Raw genomic sequence first — 26,767 nt, 5'->3', positions numbered from 1 at the left:
TATAGATGGACTATATTTATATTTATATTTATATGCGGTGCTGAAGATCAAACCCAGTGCCTCACATGTATGAGGCAAGTGCTCTACTACTGAGCTACAGCCTCAGCCCAAAAATTATTTTTAATTTAAAATTTTTTTGCAGTGCCACGGATCAAACCAAAGGCCTTGCATATGTTAGGTAAGTGCTATACCATGGCCTACACTGTCAGTCCCAAGAATAATTTAAATAATATATTTGTGTAATAAAAATAATTATTCACTTAACATGAAACCTTGGTCATTTTTGGCTAAATGCCCATTTAATTAATCATTTCAATATTGTTTTTATTTACTTCAAATTGTTTTTTAATATTTTAAATTGTTATATCTAATTATTGCTACATTTCAAAAAAAATATTTGTATTAGTAGCATACTTGATGTCCATTTTAACCTTGAGATAGAAAGTGTATGTAAACTAAATCATAGAACTGGGTAGCATATTGTTAAACTAGTTTCATGAAGTGAACTGGTAGAATAGAAAAGTGAAAGCATATTTTAAAGGATCTTTCTGTTAGTTTATTTTGGGTTCACATTTGGCAATAGAACAATCCATTGCAACTGTGCAACTACTGAAAAATTAGTTATCAAATATACACTTTATCAGCATCACCACAATAGTGCTAACATATGAAACAGAAGTAACATTTACAACACTTATGAAGAAAGAAACCTGAAAAACATGTGAATAATTTAACTTCAAAAAAATTTTGAAGTTAATGAGTTTCAATGAGTACTAGTCAATTTTCAAAATAGTAGCATCTAAAAACTAGCAGGCTATTTCTTTGAAAAGTTTCTATGATAGATAGAAAAGTATGTTTTTTTTTTAAAAAAATTAGAGCATTATACTTATACATAGTAGTTGGGTTAATTGGACAAAATCATACATGCATGAAATTCTATTTCAGTTCACATTATCTCCCTTCCCCTGCCCACTTAGTTATTCTTCCTGTACTCTACTGGTCTTCCTTTTGCTCGTCTATTTATTTATTTATTCTTTTTTTAGTTGTATATGGACTCAATGCCTTTATTTGTTTTTATGTGGTGCTAGGGTCAAAACCAGTGCCTCACAGTTGTGAGGCAAGTACTCTATCACTGAGCTACTACTCCAGCCTCTCATTTATTTTTGATTGGTTTAGAAAACATGTTTTTTATATACCTTTAAAATCTTTATAAAGCTGTTCTTTACCAATTTATAGTAAATGAATACAATTAAATATCAAAGCTAAATTTAAACAAACAGGTTAGTACTTTGTAAACAGTCTGTTGTAGCCTTTGACCTAAAAACATCCTAATCTTGAAGGGGAGTCAGAGTTAGCTCTGTTCTCCCTCCCAAAGGAGCCCAGTGTCCTTTTAGGTGAGGAGAGGGAGAAGCATAGTTCTTGCAATAGTCTCTTCTTCATAGTCTTAATACAGTGACACCTTATCAAAGAAAGTCTGTGACACACCCAAAGCAAGCAGCTGTCAGTGGAGGTGGTTCCACCTTCCCATGTCTTCACAAGATAATGCTGTCATTTTCCAGGCAATAGAGTCTGGAGATGTACAGAATACACAACTAGGAATGGCTTGCTCTGCTCCCCTCCCCGATCCATGCTGGGGGGATCAAGACATGATTTCCACCTTTGCCATTCTGAGAACCCAATGTTTTCAAGGTTTGCAGTGAGAGTAAAGTTAAACAAGTTAAGTTAAACAAACTAGTAGTGTAATACTGGACCCATAAAGAAGGGGACAGCCTGTATGAAATTGGAAAATTCCCAAGTTCCAGTGAGAACAATGGAACTACTGAGTCCCTTTTCTAAGAAGTTGGTCTATCCAGGCCCTGTATTTAGGATTCCTGACTGGGTGGGGGGAGGAGCGAGTGTTGGGTTCTCATTCTGAGGATCCCTAAATTAATTACAAGAAAGAATTACAGGTCAACTCTTAACTCTCTTTTAGGATGGGTAACAGAGGCTCAATGTCTTGAAATTACTTGGTTTCCTAAACACTTTCCAAACCAAGAACTGATGATAGAAGGCATTCAGATTGGGACAGAGTCCCTGGGCACCCGCAGGTTTCCTCCTTGTATCTCTGCTTCTGCCTGGGAATACATGGCCTGCCTGGTTAGCAGGTGCCTGGACATTCTCCTAGAAACTCACTCAATTAATTCAGCACTTTCATGAATCAAGGAAAATAAAGACTGGAAAAGAACAAATCATTGGAAACCCAGACCAATAAAGATAGTAAAGAATGAAAACTTAGTTACTAACTAGTTTCAAGGAATTTGGGGACTGGAATCAGAAGGCTTGTTCAAATACATTTCCTCTGCCTAATGACTAAAGTTTTATACATGTCATAATTAACTCCTCTAGGCCTCAGTTTCTCTGGCCAAAAAATGAAATCAATAATATCTATTCTCGAGATATTGTCAGAAGCACAAATATAGGAGGAAGTGTTTTTTTTCAAAACTTCAAAGTGCTAATAACCTAATCATTATTTCTGAAAATGTAGTTAAAAATATGCTATTATTGCTGTTATATTTCATCCTTTTGGGAGCAGATGATAGAACATATAGGACTATTTAAATATATTTTTGTCTCTAATCAGTTAGTCAAAAGATTCTTCAAGTTAAAATCTTTAGTAAAATATACAAGAATACATCCTACTGTAAGATATGGTAAAAATATCGCAAACATTCATATGCTAACAGGACAGCTAAAAACATCAATTAAATTTTAAAAGCCCTTCAAAGTTTGGCAAATTAAGAAATATTCCCCTAACATAGGAAAACTCAATAATATAAGATGGCTGATGTCACTTTTCTTACAGATGAACTTGCACTGTGTCACCTTAGCCTCCTAGGTTAAAAATCAAAGTGCAATGTGTATTAAAAGTATGAAAAGAATTTCAGGAAAATGTCTCAATTTTAACAGCCAGCTGTTTTTGTTCAGTATCTATTCAAACTCATGTCATTTATATGCAATAATAAAATCCAAACAACTTAGCAAACAAATATCTATTTTGTGAGATACATGAGCTCTTGACTCGATAAAAACAAGAATATTTTGGAATTCAGGACTATTTTATTTTGAACCACGTGAAAATTTATCAGGTTTTCTCGAGGAAATAATTATGTAGCACATGTGACTTCTTGAGTCAGAATTTTTGAATGACTTATATTGAATATCAGGTAACTGAGCTTTTATTTTGGATACAATGCAAGAAACAGTTCTGCACACAGCTCTACATTTTTCTGTGTCTAGGCCTCCTAATGTGCATTGGGTATTGTGTTAATTATTTTTACTAATTTCATCATTTTAAAATTGATCAATGACATACTTTATACCTCTAGGAAGTAGTAGATTTCCAAATTTTAAAAATCCTTCAGTATAGTCTCTGTTTCTCTTTGTCAATCAAAACTATTTTTCTACATTGATGCTAAATGGATTTCCTTTACTTGACAAGCAGAACACAGTGTAACTAAGTGACAAGAATTTGCCATTCACAAAAGCATCAACAGGAAACATCGGTGCAAATTCCTCAATATAACAAGTCCTTGGCCACAATTCAGAATAGCATTTTTCTAGGGTTGCTCCCTATACTCTGCTGAAAATGTTAATGACTTCACCTCTGGACTTGTAAGAGTACTTACAATCACCTCCACCATTGTTTAATTAGGTTTCATCAAAGATGAACATGGAGGCACCTCTTAATATTATCTCCCTGGGGTCTAATGGCCCTGATGATTCTTTCAGGCATCTATAGCCTTACAATTTATTTTTTGACGATATACTTTTTGTCGGAATGAGTGTATTGGCCATTTGGGCAAAGCCAGCTTGCAGAGAGCTGGTGGCAGATGGAATGAAATCTGCCTGGTATGCCTTCCCCTCCACATGAGCAGAGAGCCATCCATTTCCTCCATTAAGGAGTTGTCACTCAGCCCACCCAGCTGGAAGACCATTTTTGATAGCCAAGCTGGCTGGTGGCAGACAATTCAGATACAAAGTGCACTTTAAAAGGAAGCTAAAACATCATTTGTAGGAAAATTGAAAATGCATGGCTTCCACCACAGCCAATTTTTTAATGACTGTAATATTTTAAGTGATTATTTTTGCCACTTCAGATTGCTCCTTAGAGAGGAGAGGTTTTTTAATTAAAATCTAGGCAATGCAAACAGATGAGATATGAGGAACAGAGGAAAGAGAAATAAGATGAATAAAATTAATTAAAATGGTATTGTTGGCAAAGCCATAAATTAGCCACTGTCTGGCTGGAAAAAAATATATATATGTATATATTGGTATAGGAAATTCTGGATTAATATGAGGTGTGTGCTGAAGAGGTTGGAAGCTGACCGACTTCTAGCCTACATGTCACTGTGTTTCTTAAGCCTTCTGCTATGCTATTGCTGTTATATAGAAATCATCTTTCCTAAATCCTTGTTCACTGATCTTTAAAGATACAGATTTTCATGCTATAAATTTTAAAAAAATAAAAATAGGAAGAGAATGGCTTCTCTTCCGACTCCAAATGAATTTTGATCATTTTCCACACATTTGATTTCTAGGTAATTTAATGCCAGTTAAAAAACTGAAAACTTGGCTGTGAACACAGTCCAGGTGCAGGAGGGTTGAAGTGCATTTTCTCTAGTCAACACAATGGACTCAACCATGGTGAGAGAATTTTAGGGAGTTAAGAGTGTTTTTTTCTCATTATTTTCTGGATTCATTAAGCATTCCCATTTGAGTTACTTTGTACTAAGATTTATAAAGATTCAATTTAGGGTATATTTTGTGACAAGTGTATAATTACTTGGCAATAGTTATGACAACTCTAAAATAGCAATAGTGACAGATTTGAATTGGAATAATGAGAGGAAGAATAACAATGTAAAAATCCATAGGGCAGTTGTTAACCTTGTCTTTGGGGATCAACTTGACTTTCACAGTATCTGAGTTTTCAGACTTGCCTCTTCAAATTAAAGCCAAAGATGCTGGGCACGATTTGGGAGGCTGCAGGACAACTTGGAACACAGGGGCCATGTTTTATAGTAAAACTCAAAGTCATTTGGCAACTCAGCCTCTGTTTTTTCATCTGTGAAATGGGGATAATTATAAGGATTAAATGAGAGGCTGCAGGGAACATTCCTACCCCAAAGATTTATGAATCTTAGGAAATCCATAAATACTAATTTTTTTCTTTTTTTGCCCCCATCTTTATTCATTCCTTTAAGAAATCTTACTTTAATAAATATTGCTATGCAATTTATTGTGCTACTTGCCTTGCTGAAGTACCAAGATGATGTAAATGTTACTGTTTTAAATATTCATACAGAATAAAATAAATTGCACTCATTGAATATTGTGCTAATTCAATTAGTGACTCAGTGTGTCAGCTTCAGACCAAAACAAAACAAAAACAAGAGGTGCATTAGCCAGGAAGGACCCGGGGATTTGTTTAAATGGTTATATTCTGTAGAATTTATCAAAATTAGTTGTTTCTGTGTTATTGCCACTCTTGTCACGGTGATCTGGCTTGTTTCCATGTTTCACTAATGCTATTCCACATTAATTACTGTACAAATAGGCCTCATTGGGGGGAAATTGTGAAAAGCACACTATTACATTTAACCCTTCATCCCCAAAGTACTCTTATTAGCTTAACAAATTATATTCTGGCTCATTCTACAATATCATGTACCCACCTCTTGGGGGAAACATGACAATATGAGCAGTACCATCCAGAGTGAAGAATACGCCAAGCACAGGGAATTTAGGTAGACAGCATGCAATTAACCAAGCTGGCATCTGGCCAGAAACAGGGTTAACGTTCTGATTGCTAATGGAAAAAGACATGGGAACATGGACTAGCCACGAGTCTTACTGGGCTCAGGTTTACCCTCCTTGGAAAGCCAGTGCTCAAATCCCTGAAGTCACACGCTAGATGGTTTCCAGTACAGTGATCTGCAAAGCACATTTCTCAAAAGCAAACCTGATTTCCTCCCATTTGTCCTTTTTATTCTGAGAAAACAAAATCATCAAATGGATTGTTGAAACCTTCTGGGTACTCAATGGCATATTTTATGGAAAATAAATTGGGTGTTATTGTAGACAGGCATTGCTTTGCCAGGAGGTTATATTCCCAAAAAGTAGGTTTAAAAATGAATTCTACTCAGTGTGTGATTTTTTTCTTTCACTGTTTGTCTTAGGGTTTTTAAAATTTTTCCCCCTCATTAGCTTTGACTTGTGTTAGACTTCAGATTTTTCAGACAAATTAATTTACATTTTTTTCCTACTTTGGACACAATGACCTTTTTCCTCCATTGATGATTCAGCAATTTATGACCACAGTGCTAGATGGGAGAGAGCAGAAGCTGAAAATGAAAGCTTCAATTCTTATTCAGGACTGGAGGCTTGCCTACTGTCCACTGGGACAATGAATTTGGCAAATGCATAAAGTACAAGAGCAATAAGAAAATTAATAGACTCTCCTGTTTTGATTTAATGCTTCCCCTTAATGGATTGTTGATTTACCTAATGGCTGTTGTCTTCATTAGGGCCTTTTGGTGTTTGTTAAACTAGGAAAATTGTCATTATGGGAGATAAAGGTGGTAAAAGGGAAGCAATCAAATTCAAGTATTATGAGAGAGAAGACCCTTCTAAATTCTGTAACTTAGTGACTGTAAATTCTTGGTATAAATTTACAAATTTTAATGTTACTTTTTAAGGGAATTTCTTTTAAATGCATGTGATCAAATCAAAGCCTATGCTAAAGGACAAAACTTCACAGCAGAGTCTACGACATCCAGTGCTGATTTACTTCTCAATGCAAGCTGACATATACGTATAGAAGGAGTAATCCGGAATTCTATGCAATCCACACAATAAACCAGGGCGATAAATAGAAAAAGATTAGCAGGTGCAGGCACAGCCACCAGAGTGGGAGGGTTTCTTACAAATAAAAAATATGTGGAACAGCACCTATCTCACAGTGATCTGCATTTAATCTGCAGGTCAATTCCAGGGTGGACAGAAACCAGTGATTTATGCCTCTGCAAGCTGAGGGAAAGTGGGTTAGCTGAGAAGGCTGAGAAGATAGAAACATTTATTAATGGTGAGTGAGCAAAGCACTCTCTTGCCCTCTTTCTCCTTTCTTTGTCTCTGTCTCTCTCTCACACACAAACTAAGGAGTCATGGATGATTTGTGCTTTCAAAATAAAAATTTTGGCTGTCACCATAGATGGGAGTAAACAAAAACACTACCACACCACCAACAACAACAAAAACAAACAAAATGAAGCAGCTGCCTGACCAGTATTCACCTCCATGGCATATTGATCCATTCAGAAATTCTGCTTTATGAGGCACTATATCAAAGGATGAGGGAAAAAAAAACAGGAAACAAAAGCATCCTGCTCATAGCTCTTTCCAAATCATTTACTCCTATTTCTCCTCAGAGGACTTGACTGACCTCTTCAGGGCTTCTCTCTGATGGTAAGTAATGGAAAGCAGGCGGTTACAGCAATTCTGGCATTATCCTCCAAAAACTTGTATTTGATGTTTTTCTTTGAACTTGAAATTAAGAATATTCTCAGATTGCAGGATGCTTGTTTGAGGAGTTGGAAAGAAATGACTCTGATGAACTTGACTTGACTTTTCAAAAGTGACTAACCAAATCTGATCACTAAGCAGCCAGGGTCTTTATAGACACCAGAAGTTTATCTATTAAAGATATAAAACCAATGACAAGATCTTCCCCATAATTCTGGCACCTACAAAGCAGTTTTGAAATGCTATCAGTACTATGACTATTATCATCGTCATTATTACTATTATTTATCAGGATATCAGTTACTATTACTGTTATTATTTCCATCAATTATTATCTTGTATCCATGTAATTTCCATGCTGTTGCAAATATCAGTCCTGGATATGAGAATTATATTGAGGGTAAACTGCTTAAACTTGATATTGTATGTCTTCAATGGGGAGTGCCAAAAAGTTCAGATCCTATTCTTTAATCCTTGAAGGCAAAGCCAAGACCATTCTCACAGTTGATGCACCTTGAAGTTGCCTTGAGATTAACCATTCCCCCACTTCAGATGGGAGGAATGCTTCCCTGGCTCCTAAATGTAGTGCAAACACCCCTAGCCACCGGATGGAGGAACTGCGGGGGGGGGGGGGGGGGGGATGGTAGCCATGGTAGCAATTGCTATTCTAGCAACTGCTGCTCTGAACTGATAACAGTACACCCAGATCTTTAGAATAAGATCAACTGACACCAGTCTTGATTTTTCTAGAAATGATATAAAACTTTTTTTTTTAAAATGGATGCAATTCTCCATAAAAGAAGGCAAAATCATTGTAACTAATAAGTATAACACAGGTGATATTATACCGAATGGATTTCAGGCTCCTTCCCTTGCTGAGTGCATGATGTGCTTACTCTGGGAGATCGCTAATGAGGGTGATGCTCTGGGGAGCTTTTGCACTTGCAGCAGTATATTTACTGGCATTTAAAGCCCCACATACTTGGTAGTGAACAAAGGGCTGCTGAGGGATTCGTGGGAAATAAAAAATGATGATAGTAATTAGAAGCACAATAGAATGGGGTGCACCTTTTCTCTCACATGGGAAAGTTCTCCGGAAAAACACTGGAAGATGAGTCAGGCAGGGGCCTGGATGTGTAAGGAGAATGGAAGAGAAACACAGATGGCTGCATTGGAAAAACATATTGATTTTGTAATCTCTTAGAGTCCTCCTCAGCTTAACAACCCCAAATGAAAAAGCACAACAAATACAAGGCCTGAGTCTACATTAAAAGTTGTGTTCTATGTGCTTATACAAATACGGCATAATGAATTCCACTGTTATGTATAATTATAATGCACCAATAAAAATAAATTTTAAAAAATCCATGTTCATATGTGTGTGTGTGTGTGTGTGTGTGTGTGTATTTCATATTAATTACGAAAGAGCCAACAGATGGTAATGGCCTTCTACCAACCCAGGGCAGATTTACACTGGTGACCTATAATTGCAATTCTCCAGATCATGTAACTCCTTAAGCTAATTACTCTCTTTGATCTTATATCATTTTGCCCTACTTGAGATAAACAAGGATAGGCTCAGATGAGATAGATTAAATATTTCCAAAGAAACTGAAAGAAATATTGAAAGAAATAAATATGTACAGTGAAAGACAATGACTTGTTTTTATGTTTCCTATTTGACCTGTCACCCTCAAATAGTGTTGTCAAGATCAGCAGGATAGTTTACATATTCACATTTTATATCACTTTGTCTTAATAATAGTAGCATTTTAAAAATATTTGTAGTTAATAATGAAAACCATTAGTAATCTTACATGAATGGCATTGAAATTTAATGAAGGCACAGTGGATATATCCAGTATAACAAAGTGTTGAAATGGAATTCATTTAACTACAGATTTTGTTGAAACCCCATGAAAATAGGTGGCACTACTCCATGTGCCGAAGTGATGTGATAGACCAACTCTAATAACCTGTCCAGAGAAGTGGTAAAATGGCTTAATTGCTCATTCACAATGAAGGTGTACAAGCTTGAAGCTGAAGTGGGCCAGGAAGCTGAACCAAAGAGAATTGATTTCTTTAAAGAGTTTTTGGTGACTTGAGAGTTCCTCTTGAGGGTCATGTGGGCAAGGACAGCACCTCTCCTCACTTCAAGCCTAGTGCAAAGGACACAATGTAGAGAGCATGGTGAATGTCCGGAGGTGTGGACCAGCGGTGGAGCCGCTTGGTAGGTTCTTGGGTAACAAGAGGGCTTCACTTAGGAATAACTATTCTCCTGTTGATGGATTCAAGCTGAGTGTCTACCACAGAACAGGCCTGGGCTTATGCACATAAGAGGCCATTAAGGTAGTCTAAGATCCTGCCCTAAAGATCTCTATGGAAGATAAGGAGTCCTCATCACAAAGAAATTGTATTTATGACAATCTGAGATCCTACAGTAAAAGATACATGCATGAGTTGCCTGAGAGAAGCCTGGGCTACTACAGGTGAGAGATCCCCAGCTTTGATAATGAATGGGAATGTTTCTTAAAAATCTATTGGTAAATTCAAAAAGGAGTCAGCTTTGATCACTTGTCAGGCCCAAGGATCAAAAAAATGACGGTTCCCAATAATATCTGCTTCTTGCCTCTTCTTTCTCCAGACCCAGCCAGGAGGGGTCAAAAGCTGAAACTAGTCACAGGTGGTAAGAAGGAGCTGTCCCTATTCCTCCCGAATAGGACCTGAGATGGAGGAGCAGAGGAGCTATGGGTGACACTTGGAGTATGCACATTATAATGAACTGATCACATTTGATATTGAACTGAGACATTTGGGAAACTACAGTAGTTGGAAAACTTTTTTTTTTGTCCATTAGCACTCTTGGAACCTATTCTAGTTTTTGTGCAATGAGGGCAGGAATAAAAAAGCTGTCAAAATGAATATGGAAAGGGCTGAGGTTGTAGCTCAGCTGTAGAGTGCTTGCCTACCATATATGAGACATTGGGTTTGATTCTCAGCACCACATATAACTAAAGGTCCATTGACAACTAAAGAATATTTTTTTTTTAAAAAATGAATATGGATAGCCACTGGAAATAGAATGGCATTATTTCTTGTATCCAGTTCTCACTCCAACAAGTTCTGTTTGTTCATCCTAATGGTGTGCTATGGAGGGAAGGAAGACATTTGCCCACAAAACTTCACTTAGACAAACACATTTGAACTGGGCAACTAAAGATGAAGAGGATTTACTAAGCAAAGAAAGAGGAAAGGTGAAAAACCATCTGCAAAGAACAGGGAGTGTGAAATTCAGTGTTGTGCTTATGATACTAGAGCACAACTAGGCAAAGGATGAGAATGAAAAGTCAGGCTGAGTCTGGGATGCAGCTCAGTGGTAAAGCCCTTGCTTAGCATGTGTGAGCACACAGATTCAATCTCCAGTAGCGCGCGCACATACACACACACACACACACACACACACAAAATAGTTAGGTTGGCAATGGCTTTGGATTATGTGCTAGGGAATTTACTTTGTATCATCCAGGCCTATGCAGGGAGCCATCAAAGGTCTTGAGTATGGAGGTAACATAATGTAATCTTCTACATAAGGAATGATACTGGAGAATTCCTCAGGGGTATCCCTTTGGATGATCCTTGGTTCCAATGTCCTTGTCAGGCAGTTGGCTACTATAAGACTCGATTTCTCCTTCTCCACAGTCCCACAGTCCCTACTCTATTGTATCTCCCATGTGGGTTACTGCAAATACCTCCTGTCTCCACAGGGAAATATTTTAATTCTTAGACCTTCTTAAGTTCACTTTAGGTCAGCAGTCAATACCTGAGATGGAACAGCAACTAGAATTTTGAAAATTAACTATTAACAATATAAAAGAGAGAGAAATGACCATATTTAGGCTGAACTGTTAAATTCTAAAGTGTGAAAAGCCAGTCATCTGAAGGAAGGAACACATATTACTCAGGGAACAAAATTGGAGTAATACCAAGAAATATGAGGAAACATAAGAATATTTTAACCTGTAGCCATTCAATGATGGGGGGAGGGGAGAAAATGAGCTGATAATTTAACAGGTTGGTACTGGGAAGAAATCCAGGATAATCAGGAAGCACATCAGTTCATACTCCCTACTTGTAAAAGCAAAGCTATGTGTCAACTGAGAGCAAGAATTCTAAAATCAGATTCCTGGATGGGAATCCTGGAGTTGCCACTGATGGTTATGCAACACTTCTACCTTCTAGTTTCATTTCTGAAAAATGGAGCCAAATAGCACCTTCTTTAAAGTTTAAAAGGATCAATTATACAAGATAATATGTGTGCATGCATATATTTCTGTATATACATGAGTATACACATACACATTTGTGTGTGTGTGTGTGTGTGTGTGTGTGTGTGTGTGTGTGTGGAACAGCAAGTGACTTGAAGCATAAGTGATCAATAAAAAGCAGCTGCTATTACTCAGCCAGATAATTCTACTGGAGCTCAAAAATTTTTCCTTGAATTACAAATTACTTTGAAATACAGCACACTTTCTCAATTGATGCTATACTTCTCTTTGATTTAGTTAAAATGAAAATATCTTGTAAAAGTTTAATGAACACAGAAAAGATAAAGTGTAGGTTGAACAAACACAACCATCACAATCCAAAATTCAAAATAAAGCAATGATTAAAACACATCTTTATAATAAATATGAACATGGATGTATGTTTCCTAATTGATGGTATTCAGTTTTCATCTTAGAGGCCACCAAATAAAGGAACAATATTTGACAAATTACATGCAGTATAAACAATTTTTATTTTTAAAGTTCCGAATCACTTGGCAAAAGCAATTTTCCATTCTGAGACATTTGAATCAAAAATCAAAAGGGGGTTGTCATTCAAATGAGTTAAAAGGACAAATTCTTAAAATTTATCATTGCATTTATTTGAAGTTTTAAAAAGAGACTTCTGAGAAAATTTTCTGACAGCCAATTGAAAAGATAACAAGTATCATTACCACAATTATTATTTTTTCTTAGTAGCTTAGGTCACCTGGCAAATCTCAGCTTATGATTCTAAGCTTATGGAAAGCTAAAGTGTATTCTACCCAGAGTTGTAATTTAATTAAAATTACTACTGAAGCAAAACCACACTTCATGCATTCTTTATCATGGGTGGTACCAAAGTACATGCATTTAGAAACTGAATACCTAATCAGATTAGTATAATAGCTTGTAAAATGAGGCAGAAAAAAGTACATTTATGCAGTAAAGGCTACTGAGACCAAATGACAAATAATCACCATGGGAAAATGGTGTGAATCCCAGACCCTGAGGTCTCCGGTTTTGCACACTTTCTGGCCAGTACTGAATGACAGCAGAAATCCCTCTTAATCAAATGGCCCTGGGATGACACACAGGATACGCTGACAAAAGTTCATTTCTATATCCAAGCAAAAGTAATGTGTGGACTCTTTTTTAAGGGAGCCAGGCTTCAGAAGGTTTGTCAGAATAAATATTCCTAAATTGAGCAGAGAGGATGCCTGTTTCTAATACCAGATAATTGATATAATAATTTCATCAACTTGAAATAAAATGACTAGGGTTTGATTGGCTAAGGAAAAAGTTATTTGTGTCAGGAGAGCTGCTGTGTTAAGCGTTCACTAAATAATTTGCAATCCTTTTTCTAGTGCAAAAATAAATTATTAAGAAGTGAGCATTTTGGATCTTCATACTCTTTACTCTTCCTGAGATCTAACCCTCATCCAGCACATCAGTAAGTCACATTTAAAAAATTATCCAAGCTATTTTTGCATTTTATTTTCACATATTAGAAACTTAGAAGGGTCCAATTGAGAGTCTAATGACATTTTCCATGTTGTTTCATTATTTTACCCATTTCCTGGGTAGGCAAGCCCATGATTTCAATTCCTATTCATAATTGCAAAATTTGGATTTTCCTCTGAACTTCTGACCCATGCATCCAATCTCCTGCCAAATACTCTTGCTTGCCCTCAATTTATCAAGATCTATATGTCCAAAGTGATATCACCAACTTCCTGTGAACTTGTTCTTCCTCTTGTTTTCTGTTTCAGTGAATGACACACTGTCCACTCAGTTGCTCAAACCTTATCCTTGACATCTGTCATTCCCTCATCTTCTCAACCAGTCCCCAGTCTTCTTCACTCACTTTTAAAAATCTCTAAGATATTTCCTCCTTTCTCCCTACCTTTGGCCAACCATGATCTTTCACTGGAATACTGTAATCAGCTCCTATTTGGGATCTCTGCACTCACTTGCTCCTCTTTCCATTCTATCCTTTTTGAAATAAAGGGATATCTCAAAAGTCAGATTGGATTGACTCTTATTTAAAGCACTTGAAGGACTGTCACCTTCTGGATAAAGTTTAAACTACAGCAGTTATAGGACCTTTGAGTCTTATCATTAGCCCTATCTCCAGAATTACTTATCATAAGTCTCAACATAAAATATACTGGACAATTTCCATGTGCAATGGTGCACACCTGTAATATATAGTGGCTCAGGAGGCTGAGGTAGGAGAATCATGAGTTAAAAGCCAGCCTCAGCAATTTAGCAAGGCACCTGGCAACTCAGTGAGACCCTGTCTCTAAATAAAATATAAAAAAGGGTTGGGGAGGTTGCTCAGTGGTTAAGCACCCCTGGGTTCAATCCTCAGTACCAATAAATATCAATTGTTTTGAACTTCAACAAAGACTTTTGCTCTGTGCTCTCATCTTCCCACCTGTCTTAGTTTGGGCTGCTGTAACAGAATACCATAGATTGGGTAGTTGAAATAACAAATATTTGTTTCAGTTCTGGAGGCTGAGAAGTCTAAGACCAAGGTGCTAGAAGATTTGGTATCTGGTAAGGGCCCACTTCCTGATTCTTGCACTACCCCTACATAATGGGGAGAGGGCTAGCAAGATTTTGGGGGTCCTTTTGGTAGGGGAACTAATTCCATGCATGTGGGCTTCACTTACATGATTTAATGACCTTCCAAGGACTGCATCTCCTAACACCATCATAATGGGATTAGGATTTCAACATGTTTGTGGGCAGGCACAAACATTCAGTTCATAACCTAGCCTTTTGTATAAGATTTTCAATAGAAACACTATTCCTCCTATGTGACCACCACCCAATTACCCTTAATCCCTGCCTGGATTCCCTATTCTTTGGATAACCTCTCTAACATCTCATGTCTGGATCTGGTACTACATGCTATACCATCTTGACACTGTAAACTTTCCCAGAAAATGATAACAATTAGGCTGTTTTGTATTGGATGTTGAAATGTATACCTGCCTCCACTAAATTGACAGCCACACAAAGTGCCTATTTGGTATTATGTCTTCTGGGTTCGGCCCAGTACATAGCACAGTGGGTCTTCAAAAGATACTTGTTGACTGAATAAATGAATGTTTATTAATAGTGATAGTCCATCCTTAAAAGATATGGAAAAAATGTTAGTATCATTTATTCTTTTAATAATGATTTGGTAAAATAGTTATCCTTGCATAATTTGGCTATTGAGACTTAGGTTTCAGAAGGAAGGTGAAAGAACTCAAGAGCTCAAACCTTGACTGTTGCTCCAGGGAAGAAGAGCCAGTTGCCAGTGTCCACTGGGTCAAGATTGTCTTCTAAAATGACTTGTCTATGTGCGGAATTGATGACCAGAATGTTATCCAAGGCCCAGCAGGCTTCATACACTTCACCTACACGGAGATTTTCCTGCTTCCATTGAAACTGGACGCTCTCCCCTTTGGCGTCTTCAGGAAGGTAGAGGATGTGGATGATTGTGCTGACATTGGAAGGGGCTCTGCAATATGTGGAGAGACAGAGTTCAACAGTATCCATTTTTTTCTTTCTTTAGATGATTTTTTTCTTAATATTATAGTTTCACAATCTCAAAAACATATTCATTACAAATACTAATTCCATTACCCTTGAATCTTTCAATATCTGCTATTTTAATTTTCATATTGAGTGATGTTAAATTAAAAATTAAAGGTCTTCAAGAAGCTTACATTTAACACAAGGTGGTCACTGAGCATAAGAAAGTGCTACACACTTCCTTGTTGGGTTAAAAAAATCCAAACGTATTCTGCTCAGGTTTTGCACATGGTAGATATTCAATCTAAAATAAGTAACTTACAAGTAGAAAAGGAGGAAATGTAGAAAATGATAATCATAGTCTTGATTCTTACTTTGAAATTACGCACTTTTTAGAGTTCATTGTATGAATACATTTAATAATCAATGTTTAAGTAACAATTAGTTTATTTCTAGTAACCACACACAATTTTATATGTTAAGTCAACACAAAATGTGAGATTTGCTATGAGAATTAAAGGTACTCATTTATTATTCTTTACAGTTTCATGTAGGTCAGTCTTTAAAAATGATATAATTTTATCATGATTTTTATATTATATCTGTTAGAATCTAGATCCTTCTGCTATATAATAAAATTTTTATTAAACATTTTATTCTACCAAAGTAGAAATATGCTATAGTAAAAATGATCGCCTTAGTCAAGATTAAAAATGGTACTAAAATGCAAACTAGTGGTACCTTGGACTTGCTATAAATCAGTTTTGGAAGGACTACAGAAAAGCCATATTTTTCACTCACCAATGAAGCACATATATATCTGTAGAATTGTCAGTGTAGGTTACAGATGGTGTACCTTACCTTTGGGGGTAATGAATTCTCTCCTCTTTTAAAATATTTCATGATGACTATCTTTTTAGCTTCAAAAAGAATGTAAATTGATTAAAAGAATATATCTTGCTTTTAGGTAGTGACTGAAAAATACTTTCATTTGGATTTTCCCTGGTAAGGAAAATTTCCATTAATGAGAAGGATGTTTTGGTACATGGCCTAAAACCAGAAGTGGCATTTAGTGAAAAAATAAATGGACTTAGCTGAATGTGATCTTTTTATGTTGTAATTAAATGTGCAATTTCACTAGATATCAGATCAAAAGCATAGTTATTTTTCAGCAAGAAATATGCACTATAATTTATTTAAGCTATGATATACAACATACTAGAAAGAAAATGTGAAGATATAAAATTGCTAAAATTTATGCTGCCTTGCTTAAAGTCATTTATATAAATAAGTATTTAATATGAATGCAGCTTCATAACTACTAGAAATTGGAAAGAATAACAATACATTACAAAATTGGTGTGGCATACCAGAGCTCAGATTGTACTAGAAACTCATAAATTATATTTTATCTTGTCACAGAGGGAGTTTATTAAAACTCTCTCTCAGACATGTAAAGTTTTTATTTATTTTTATTTTTTAAATACTGCTAGAAATGTATAAATTGGTTTAGTATTAAGATTCTTAATAGTTCTTTTGTATGAAAATAAAGTAAGGAAAACAGCTAATGGAAAAAAATTGTCAGAAAGCTGATTGAAAATGTACTACTTAAGTTATGCTAATTTAAGAATTAATCCAACCATAATAATCACTTTTGTTCAAAGGCATTTTTTTCTTTAAATATCTTATACCTGAAATTAGGCAGCCACTTTTATTTTATGACTTAATTCTGCAGATGTGGTAAACATTGTTTTGCTACTTTTACCAAATCTTTTAACATGAATGAGTTTCTCCTTCTTCAAACATCCTACCTCATTTTTATTTTTAATAAAAAATATATGACTATTAGTTGTATCACAATTATGCTAATAGACTTTTAAAATGGGCCTTAAGGGAGACATAAAGGAAATGGCAGAACTAGAGACGAAATGCAAAGGCCCTGTGGCTATGAACTCCATGTCAGCACAGAAAAGTCAACCCCCAGTCTTCTTCTATAAACCAGGCTGGAGTCAGGTCACCTACAGCAATGGAAGGTGATGTTATTTTGTGGAGGATACTAGCATAAGGGTTATGTTCCCAAATGTACTTTTTCCTAAAATAGTTTGACACAAGGAATATAGGCTACAGGAAGTTCTGAGCGGAAAATGACACATCTAACAATATCTTTCTCAAGTAGAACAGGTCCTACTATGTGCACTCATGTAATGCAACATAATTAACAACCAGAGTGCTTTCAACCATGAAGAAAATGGCAGTGGTACCCCGGAAGCAAATAGGAAAAGAGAAATCCAGTTACATCAGAATTTGTGAAAACACTTTAAATGATAACAAACCTAATTTTCTCAAGTTGAATCCAGTCTGCAGTATTGTTCTTGGCATAGGACACGATGATGCTGGGGTCTGAGTAACTAAAGCGACATGAACCTGACCCTGGAACCGGCAAAAAAAAAAAAATAAAAAAATTAAAAAAACAACAAGGATAAATTTCAAAAATAAAAACAGTATAATTACACATTATCTTTCCTGATAAATATTTTTGATAATTTTCTAAAGATTTAGATATGTATTTCTGTCCTTTTCAACTATGCTTCTATTTCCTGTAATTTGTTCTCATAATAATTATTTGATAAATAAGCTTAGGAACCAGAAAGAAGGTAAAAAAGATAACTTGCAAATTTCTTTAGATACACGAACAAGAAATATCTAAATATTATAGAATGACTAAGTAATGTGATTATTGCTCTTGAAAGTTAATATCATTTAACGTAAATGATACACAGGTCTTTAAATTGAGGAACAAAACCACCATTCTCTTTCTGGGTTGCATATTGTGTAAATTATGACACAGTATATGAGAAACTAACATAGAAAGTTCAAGTGCTACATGAATGAAAACTGATATTACTCTGTGATAAACCAACAATAAACATTTTAAAGAGAGATATTATCTCCCACTGTGAATATTTGGTGATTATTTCTCATTATTTTCAATATTAGAAATATGAATAAGGAAGTTTTAATACTGCTCAAGAATTTGTTTTTATTTGTTCAATGAATTGATAAAATAAAAAACAGTGTGACTACAATGTCAGAGGTCTCAGAAAAACTTAAAATAGAAACATTTGCTGGGAGTTTCTTGTAACTAATGCAACAGAATTTTTGGTGTTACATTAAAAATAAATGTAAACCCAAAGTGAACACAAAGAAAAAGCAATCGTGTGATTTGTGTTTAACTTTTACCCATCTGCCAGAGGAGCCTCAGTTGAGCACCTGTTAGCTGTTCTACATTGCAGGGTTCAGGGTTCAGGGTTCCACACTTTCACCAGATTCATTTATTTCAATGGTATTTAATGCAAAATTGGCAAGTGTCCTATTGCCAGGTTGGCATGTGCTAAAACGCCAAACAGCAGTGTTTCTAGATTCATTCTCATAGCTGCAAAGCAGGTGAAAAGGCATGAAAGAAAGGGGTATTAAAAGAAAAGCCACACAGCAATACTGATCCCACATGGAAATCCACCTTATGCCATGGTAATCACTGCTAAATTCTACCTTCCAAGAGCAGCTGCTTAAAATAAATATCAAACTGTGCGGCTGGAAATGAAAACAAGGAGGATTTATGGGACAAACTTCAACACAAACAAGAATGAGGCCTGGCAGAGAATCTGTTATTTCACAGGAAAGTTCAAATTAGCCGAAATTTATTTATGTGCTTTCTTTATTTATGGCTTATACACCCTAAGTACTTAAAAGCAAATGTATGAAGCAAGTCTTTGAAAAAGGATAGAACTAATGATAATCAAAAATGTTCCTTAGAGAATGCAATTTGTTGCAAATTATTTATAAATTGGGAAGAGAAAAGGAAAGCTGATATGTATCAAAATTTGTATGTCAAATATAGCCTGATGACACATATGACTTTTCCTATGGATTTTCCCTATATTACCATCTTAATATTTCAAAATGAAATTTATATTGTAACTATAAAACAAAAAGGCATTTGGCAGGTGACTTACTTTTCCTCTGCCACCTACTCATTAATTTTTTCATATTTAAAACATTAATAGTTTTGAATCTATCTCTTTGTTGTTGCCAAGATCCTCATTAGCTCTTGCCAGGTCTCTGCAACTGTGATTAGTTGCTTTCGCCATAACCAGCCTCACCTGTCCTCACCCAGTACCCTGCTGCCAAGCTCTTTCTACAATCAAATTGAATCTTAGTACCTCCTTATTTCTAATCCTTCAATAATTTCTCAACCCCTTCAGGATACAGCTGCACTGCTACTGCCAGAGTGGTAAAAGAACGCAGCTCCTAGGTATGGAATTTGTATTTCGAGGAGAACTGGCTGTTAGAGGGTTCCTACACAAAAAGATAACCAAAGAGGCAAAGGGACTCTAATAGAAGGGTGGGCACCTGGAAAACCATGACTGGGTTTGGAGCGCAAACAGCCAGTCAGGAGGGAGGCACTGCCCATGCTAAAGGCACTGAGGTGGTAGGTTGCCATCTGGAAGAAGCATCCCCAGGAGCAGCACTCAACTCTGGATATCAGCCTCACCCAGAGGCCACTCACAAACTAGCTTTCCAAATGGCACCAGTCCAATAGCTAAGTGATTCCCCATTCCCAGAGTGTAGCTGCATAACTGTATTTTTCCTCCCATAAACCCTTCCAAATCGCAATCCCACTGCCACATGAATTACAATCAGCAGAGTAATATTTGTCATTGCCCAGATTAAACATGGTTGCTTAACTCTGTCTTAGGGAGAGGGGGACAGAGTTAGTCATTGTTCACTCCTTTCTTGTGTGCCCAGGTGCCTAGTGCCACTCCCAATGCCCAGAACCAGACACTGTGTACAGAACTATCACATTCCTCAGGGAACCTCTGATGGAACAATGAGACAATTACAAGCAGGCTCCACCTGTAACAGCCTTCTTTATTTCCCTTCTTTTTTTTTTTTTTTTGAAAGAGAGAGAGAGGGAGAGAGAGAGAGAGAATTTTAATTATTTATTTTTTAGTTTTCGGCGGACACAATATCTTTGTTTGTATGTGGTACTGAGGATTGAACCCGGGCCGCATGCCTGCCAGGCAAGCGCGCTACTGCTTGAGCCACATCCCCAGCACTTTATTTCCCTTCTTAAAGCAAAAATGTTTACTTGCCAAATCTGAAATATAAACCCAGGAAGGAAAGACACCTTGAATGTCAAAGGCAAAATATACTCTCATGTGCAGTTCCATTTCCTCTCCTCCAGATCACTTTCAATGTAACACTTCACTCTAAAGTAGCAATTTTACTAGGATTTAAGGAATTGTCAGTGGAGGAAGGAAATTACGAATCATAGTTAATGGAGTATGGTCTGAGAGGCGCTGATGTACCTAAAACTGGTCTAAAAATTCAAGCATTTCCCTTGTTTTTTTTCAGGCAAATGAGGAAAGTCCATATACTTTCATTTTATCCCACAAGAAGGGTATAAAGTGGTTAAGGATTCAAGGTATTCATAAATAAAATCAGTAAGCTTCTAGAGTTTACTGAGGACACCACACAGTCTGAGAAAGCTGGCTCCCATCAGTGCAGCACACAGATAATCAATGCATCCAGCAGTTTTGGGGAGGACAGCAGATTTTGTGTGGAATGTACATTATCAGTGTTCTTTCTGATTAATCTTGGTTATCAATTCTTGATTTCAAATCAGCTAATATATATTGATAAATGATAAACCATCATTTATAGTGACTGTCATTTACAGTATTACTTAGTTAACCCTGTCGTATATGATGATAGATATTTTCATCAACATATCTGGTTTATTATTATCTTACAGTTTGTCCTACTACAATATTAAAACAAGCCATTTCCACTCCTGTACTGAGGTAGATGTCTACACAAGACCTCAAACAGTCTTTCAGCAAAAAACTCTTCCTTCCTCATGGATGGTATCCTGCAGTTGTACTACTGAATTTGTGTCTATAAATCTGTGCTTTTTGAATAACTTGCTTAGTAATATCAAATACAATACTAGGTCATCATTACAATTTCTTAGCATTGTAGTGTAAAATCAATGGTTAAGTTGATTCTTGTTAAGTTTATATATATATATATATATATATATATATATATATATATATATATATATATATATTTTTTTTTTAAGAAAACATGCAGATAACAATGGCTTTATTTTTTTACCCATTTATCTACATTTACCAGATTCTGTCCACCAATATCAATATTTTCTGCCTTTATCCTGTTACAGGGGACTTATTCCTCTTATCTAATTTGAAACTTTGTACCCTTTGACTAATGTCTCTGTTTACCCCATCTCTGTTACTCCCTAGTGAACTTTTAATGCCCATCTTCTCTCTTAACTACATTGCCCCCTTTGGAGATCTTACCAACTTTCAAGGCTTTTAATAACATCTATAACAGGTATTATGTCTCCCGTGAAATTTACACTTCAGATCCAAATGCTACTGGACATCTGGCAATTAGTAAGTTAAAACTAGACCTATTGGTTTTCCACTCCTGGCCCAAATATGTTGTCTTTTCATTTCAAATAAGACCACTCTAAGAGGTGCAATTAAACCTATAAGCAATCAAACAAAAACCTAAGATGCTTTTATGTTTAGAAAGAACTCTAAAAACGTTGCCACTTTTTATATAACTGCTTCTCTGTATTGTAATGTGACAGATTAATGAGAAAATCTTTAGTGGTAGATGATTTTTCTAACATATCTTATTGTCTTAAACATATCTGATTTATTTTTTTCTAATATAAGAGAAGGTTACATGATAAAAAGTGCTTATCAGTAGTACTTATCATTCTATGATTTTTTTTTACTTCACTTTTTAGAGTAAAAATTACCTTTGACATAAGATATGGCCCAGCAGGGCAGTGTGTATGGATTGGAGACAGGTGCCAGGCTTACATTTGGGATTTGACACTTCTTAGCTGTGTTATCTTGGGCAAATCACTTACTCTTTCTGTGGCCCAGTTTCCACATCTGTAAAATGTTGAGAAATAATGACAATCACTTCATAGAACTGTTGTGAAGATTAAGGAGTTAACACATGAACAGAGTCCAGAAAACTGTTCTTGTCCTAGTTAATATATTTTAGCTATGATTCAGTATTTTAAATTTCATTTATCTTTAAAAACAAAGAGGAATTTATTCAGGAACTAAGTATTAATTAATGCTCATCAAATAATTTCATTACATTTTTTCCCTATAGTTTCTTTCTCCTTCTCTTATAGTCTTCCTCTGTGTTTAAATTAATTAGTCTAGCAGGGTGTTTTGATTCCTTGCTTATTATTTTTGGTTTGTCTATTACAGATTTTTGCTTTGTGGTTACCACAAGGCTTACAAAAACACCTTTTGATTATAACAAGCTATTCTGAAATGATAGCATCTTAACATGATCATAAATATAAGAACAAACAAACAACAAAGAACAAGAGAAAATGTTAATTGTAATAGAAGTCCCATAGACTGGGCACTGGAGCTGTTCCAGAAACTCCTTTCATGGGCTGGCCTGGGGGTTGTTAGGATTTGCCCAGTGTTAGTTGTCACTAGCCTGGCACTACTACCAGGACAAAGTCTTGTTTCTATTATCCTGTACTCCCCATAGTTAATGGGGTTTTGTATCATGGTAGGCTGCCCACAGTTGGGTAGTGAAGGCAATCCCTTGGCCATCGAGGCTGATGTTAAGCTGGGTCACACCTGAGTCTCACATCTGCAAGAACCTGAAGAGTCTCAGGGGTGCAATAGGGACCAGGCCACAACAGGCAGTGATACCTGGTCTGTCCCACTGGGGCACCAGTCTCTGCCTGGTACTGGGGCAGTTCTAGAGCCCTGTCAGCAAGAACTGACCTGGTAATAGCTGTGTTGCCCCAAGGTTTGTGGAGAGATGGTGGAAATAGTCCCTTGGTCACCAAAGATGATCCTAAACCAGGTTGTGCCTGAGTCTCAAAGCTGAAGTGGCCTCCATAGTCTTGGGAGGAGGGAGGGTGTGCCAAGGCCCTCTCCAGGGCTGGAACTGACACAGCTGAAACTGGAATCTGTCCCACCAGTGCACAGTTCTCTCTGCCTGATGCTGGGGCAGGTCTAGAGGCTTTGCCTTTGAGCTTTGACTTGTACATAGGGTCTTCAGTTTCCAGCATACCTGGCATAGGAACTTCAAGACAAAACCCTGTGCTAATTTTCCTGCCTTTTACCCCAATGGATGGAGTCTTACTCCCTGCTCTGAGCTGAGGATGGAGACTGTCAGCCACCTGCCCCATGCAGATCCGGCAGCAAGGTTCTTGGGTATTAGCTTGACAAGAGGAGTCATGGGGCTTTGCCCAGCAGTAAGTTTCATGGTGGTAGGCCTGGAACTAGGTTTCAAGCTTAGTTTTCTCTCCTTCCCCTAAGTTGGAGGCTCTTCTCCCCATGTTGAGCTACTTGGAGTTGCCAAGCATCTCTTTCCTTCCTTGTTTTGTTATTCTAAAAGCAGGCACTGTGGCTTCACCTAATTTCCTCAGCTTTGTGAAGGTAGTTTGGTGTGTGAATAGCTGATCAACTTGGTGTGTTTGTGGAGAGACAATGACCAGAGGATCTTACTCAGCTGCCATCTTGCTCCATCTCTGATAAACAACCCTGTAATTCCTTGTGCTTTAGGCAAATTCCCTACTCTTTAGAGGCAATGCTATAAATTCAATAAGGAAACACAAGATGAGACTCTAGTGAGTAGCCTACCTGTTTGTTACCTATTTGCTAGTAAATGTGTTAGTGGGGGATAAAAGGAGTCTACTTGTTAAAAAAAAAAAGTCATGTGTAGAATAGAATAGAGACATATTTTGTAAGGTCTACACAATTGCTAGAGTGGAATGAAAATTTGATTTTTGCAGTTCCTGGCATCCAAAGAAAACAGAAAAATATGATGAGTTAGAATTTTAATAGTACCCATCAAGAAAAAAAAGCCAGTAACTCAAGAGAATGAATACAGGTATGCACTACTGTATGTATACCTATAAATAGGTAGGTACTACTATATTCACACCTATAAATAGGTATGTACTACTGAATGCATTCACCCCCTAAGAAAACTAAGGTAAAGAGGAAAAGAAATCTACGTAGGGCTGTACATACCCAAAAGGGATTCAGAACTGGACAGACCAAAACCTATGCTTTCAACTATTTCACTGTTCATTCAGGTGCACAAAGCACCCAATCTTCTTTATTTCTTTTGCTTTTCTTTTAAATAGTGCTATATTCTCACATGATCAGAATATATTGAGACAGGCTTCTGTGTTTCTACTTCTACTCAGGCTCATGGCGTATGGCCATAATGGCCTTTATCTTGATAAAGAGAGCAAAACCTGAAGAACTGGATGGTCTTTAAATACCCAGCTAGTCATCATCTCAGCTCTCTGGTGTCACCACAGGCGGAGACCACAGTGAAACTATACCAAGAAGATACCATGTTCACTTGAGCATCACTTCCTCTGTAAATTCCCAGTCCATTCTTCTCCCTTCCCTGTCCCCATAGCCAGTCACCTGATCCTGAATATTTCTGTAACATTCCTTTAGTCCACCATCACCTCCTTAGACCATCTCTTCCCTAGATCAATGTGATAACCTCCTAACTGGATTCAGAACAAATTAACAAAAGGTTAAACTTCTAAAGCTATTTCCATATAAGTCATATGCTTAAAAATCTATGAAAAGTTGGGTTGGGATTGTGACTCAGTGGTAGATCACTTGCGTAGCATGAGTGAGGCACTGGGTTCAATTCTCAGTACCACATATAAATAAATAAACAAAAAAAAAACCAATAAATAAAATGTCCATCAACAATAACAAAAAAATTCTTTAAAAAAATCTATGAAAAGCTATTTTAAAAAATAGTTGCATTCCAAAAACAATTATGTGAAAAGTGTTAATCTGCTATGGCATTACAATCAGGGTTAAGTTTATGAATCCAAGTTAATCCACATTTGTAACCTAATTAACAAATTATATTAATGACTTACAAATTTATATCTGAAATAAGTATTTTATCATAAAGAAATAATTAAGTTTTATAAATACAAAACAGTAGTCAGTACTTCTTATTAAAAATGAGGAAATAAAAAGAGAGGCAAACATTATTTCAATATGGTTGTTTTCTTTCACTGTTAGAGAGATTCAACATTACAACTCTATAAAAATTTTTATTGTAAACTTGGTTTTATCTATAAACCACTTTACTGAGCTTAAAATTACAACTGAAATAGCTATTAACTTCAACCTCTGGTTCTATTTTAATAGTACTGTACCTAGTATAATGTAGAAAAAATGGAAAAGTAACTTTCTACTTTTGTTATAGAAAGCTCAGGCATGATGATTGATCAACCAATCAATCAATCAATGAGTCAATCATCTATGAAAAGTACATTTAATGCCAGGGCTATGAGTGAACTCAAAAGTCTAGTTACTTTCTTCTGGTTCAGTCTCACTTCTCTTGACTTCAGCTGTCATTCAAGGAAAGCTAGGAAAACCAGACCTAGAAGAGCCCTTTCCTACTTGAGAAGTAAAGCACAAGGCTCCTTCTGCTGGGCTTACTCTCCTGTATGGTTCAGGCCTCTGCTCAATGGTTACACGCTCAGGGGCCTTACCCAGCCATCTTTAATAAAACGCTGCCCAAATCCCTCAATGTTCCCTGATTCATTTTCTTCATTCCCTTTATTACTCCCTGACATATTCATTTGTTGATGGCTGCCTCTGTTCACTAGAACCTCAGCTCTGCCAAAGCAAGGATTTTATTTTGCAAATCCTGTTTTCTAAGTACCTTGAAAACTGCTCATGCAGAAAAGGAGCTCAATGAACTGCTAAGTGTCGATTTAGTCAGTTAAACTCTAGGAAGACGGTCTTTTGGAAATACACAAATAGCACTGTTGTTATTAATATCTGGCTCATTTTCAGCCCCTCTTTCCTGCAGGATAGGGAGGTGTGATGGACAGCCTCTGTCTACTAGCATGGTAACCGACGCTCTTCTCAGAAAAGCCAGAGGGGCAGCACATTTGCTTCTTTCACACCAACCCTGAGGACTGTCTGGATCACAATGTCACATGGTTCCACTGATGTTGCATTTGTTTCTCTGTTTAATATCTTTCTCTGGTGATAAAATAAGCTACAAGTATAAATTAAGTGCAGTTGTTTAAATAAAGCTATGGCAACTACTTTCATATTTCTTGTGGGGGCTGCCTTAACTAAAACAGACAACATAATAACCATGTTTTCCAACAAAATGCATTCCTCGGTAACCTGTCATCCTGCTCCAGCACTTAGGACACAGTGGGAAGTCATTAAAAAGATCATGAAGATGAACACTCTTATTTTACAAATGAGTTGCCAGGG

General features: G+C 36.5%; 1 protein-coding gene across 2 annotated transcripts in view; it reads right to left on the bottom strand.

Annotated features, from left to right (window-relative positions):
* Reln (reelin) overlaps positions 1-26,767 on the bottom strand; it is a 452,281-nt gene that overhangs the window by 184,073 nt on the left and 241,441 nt on the right. For both annotated transcript variants that reach the window (XM_077796721.1, XM_077796720.1), the window contains exons 9-10: positions 17,732-17,828; positions 15,144-15,384 (exon numbers count right to left, since the gene is read on the bottom strand). In XM_077796721.1, coding sequence (XP_077652847.1) covers positions 15,144-15,384; positions 17,732-17,828 — 338 coding nt within the window. The remainder of the gene's footprint in view (positions 1-15,143; positions 15,385-17,731; positions 17,829-26,767) is intronic.

This window comes from Urocitellus parryii, chromosome 3, assembly GCF_045843805.1.
Source record: "Urocitellus parryii isolate mUroPar1 chromosome 3, mUroPar1.hap1, whole genome shotgun sequence".
In the NCBI taxonomy this organism is placed as follows: Eukaryota; Metazoa; Chordata; class Mammalia; order Rodentia; family Sciuridae; genus Urocitellus; species Urocitellus parryii.
Note: the sequence above shows the minus strand (reverse complement) of the source record. Positions and strands in the feature narration are given on the sequence as shown.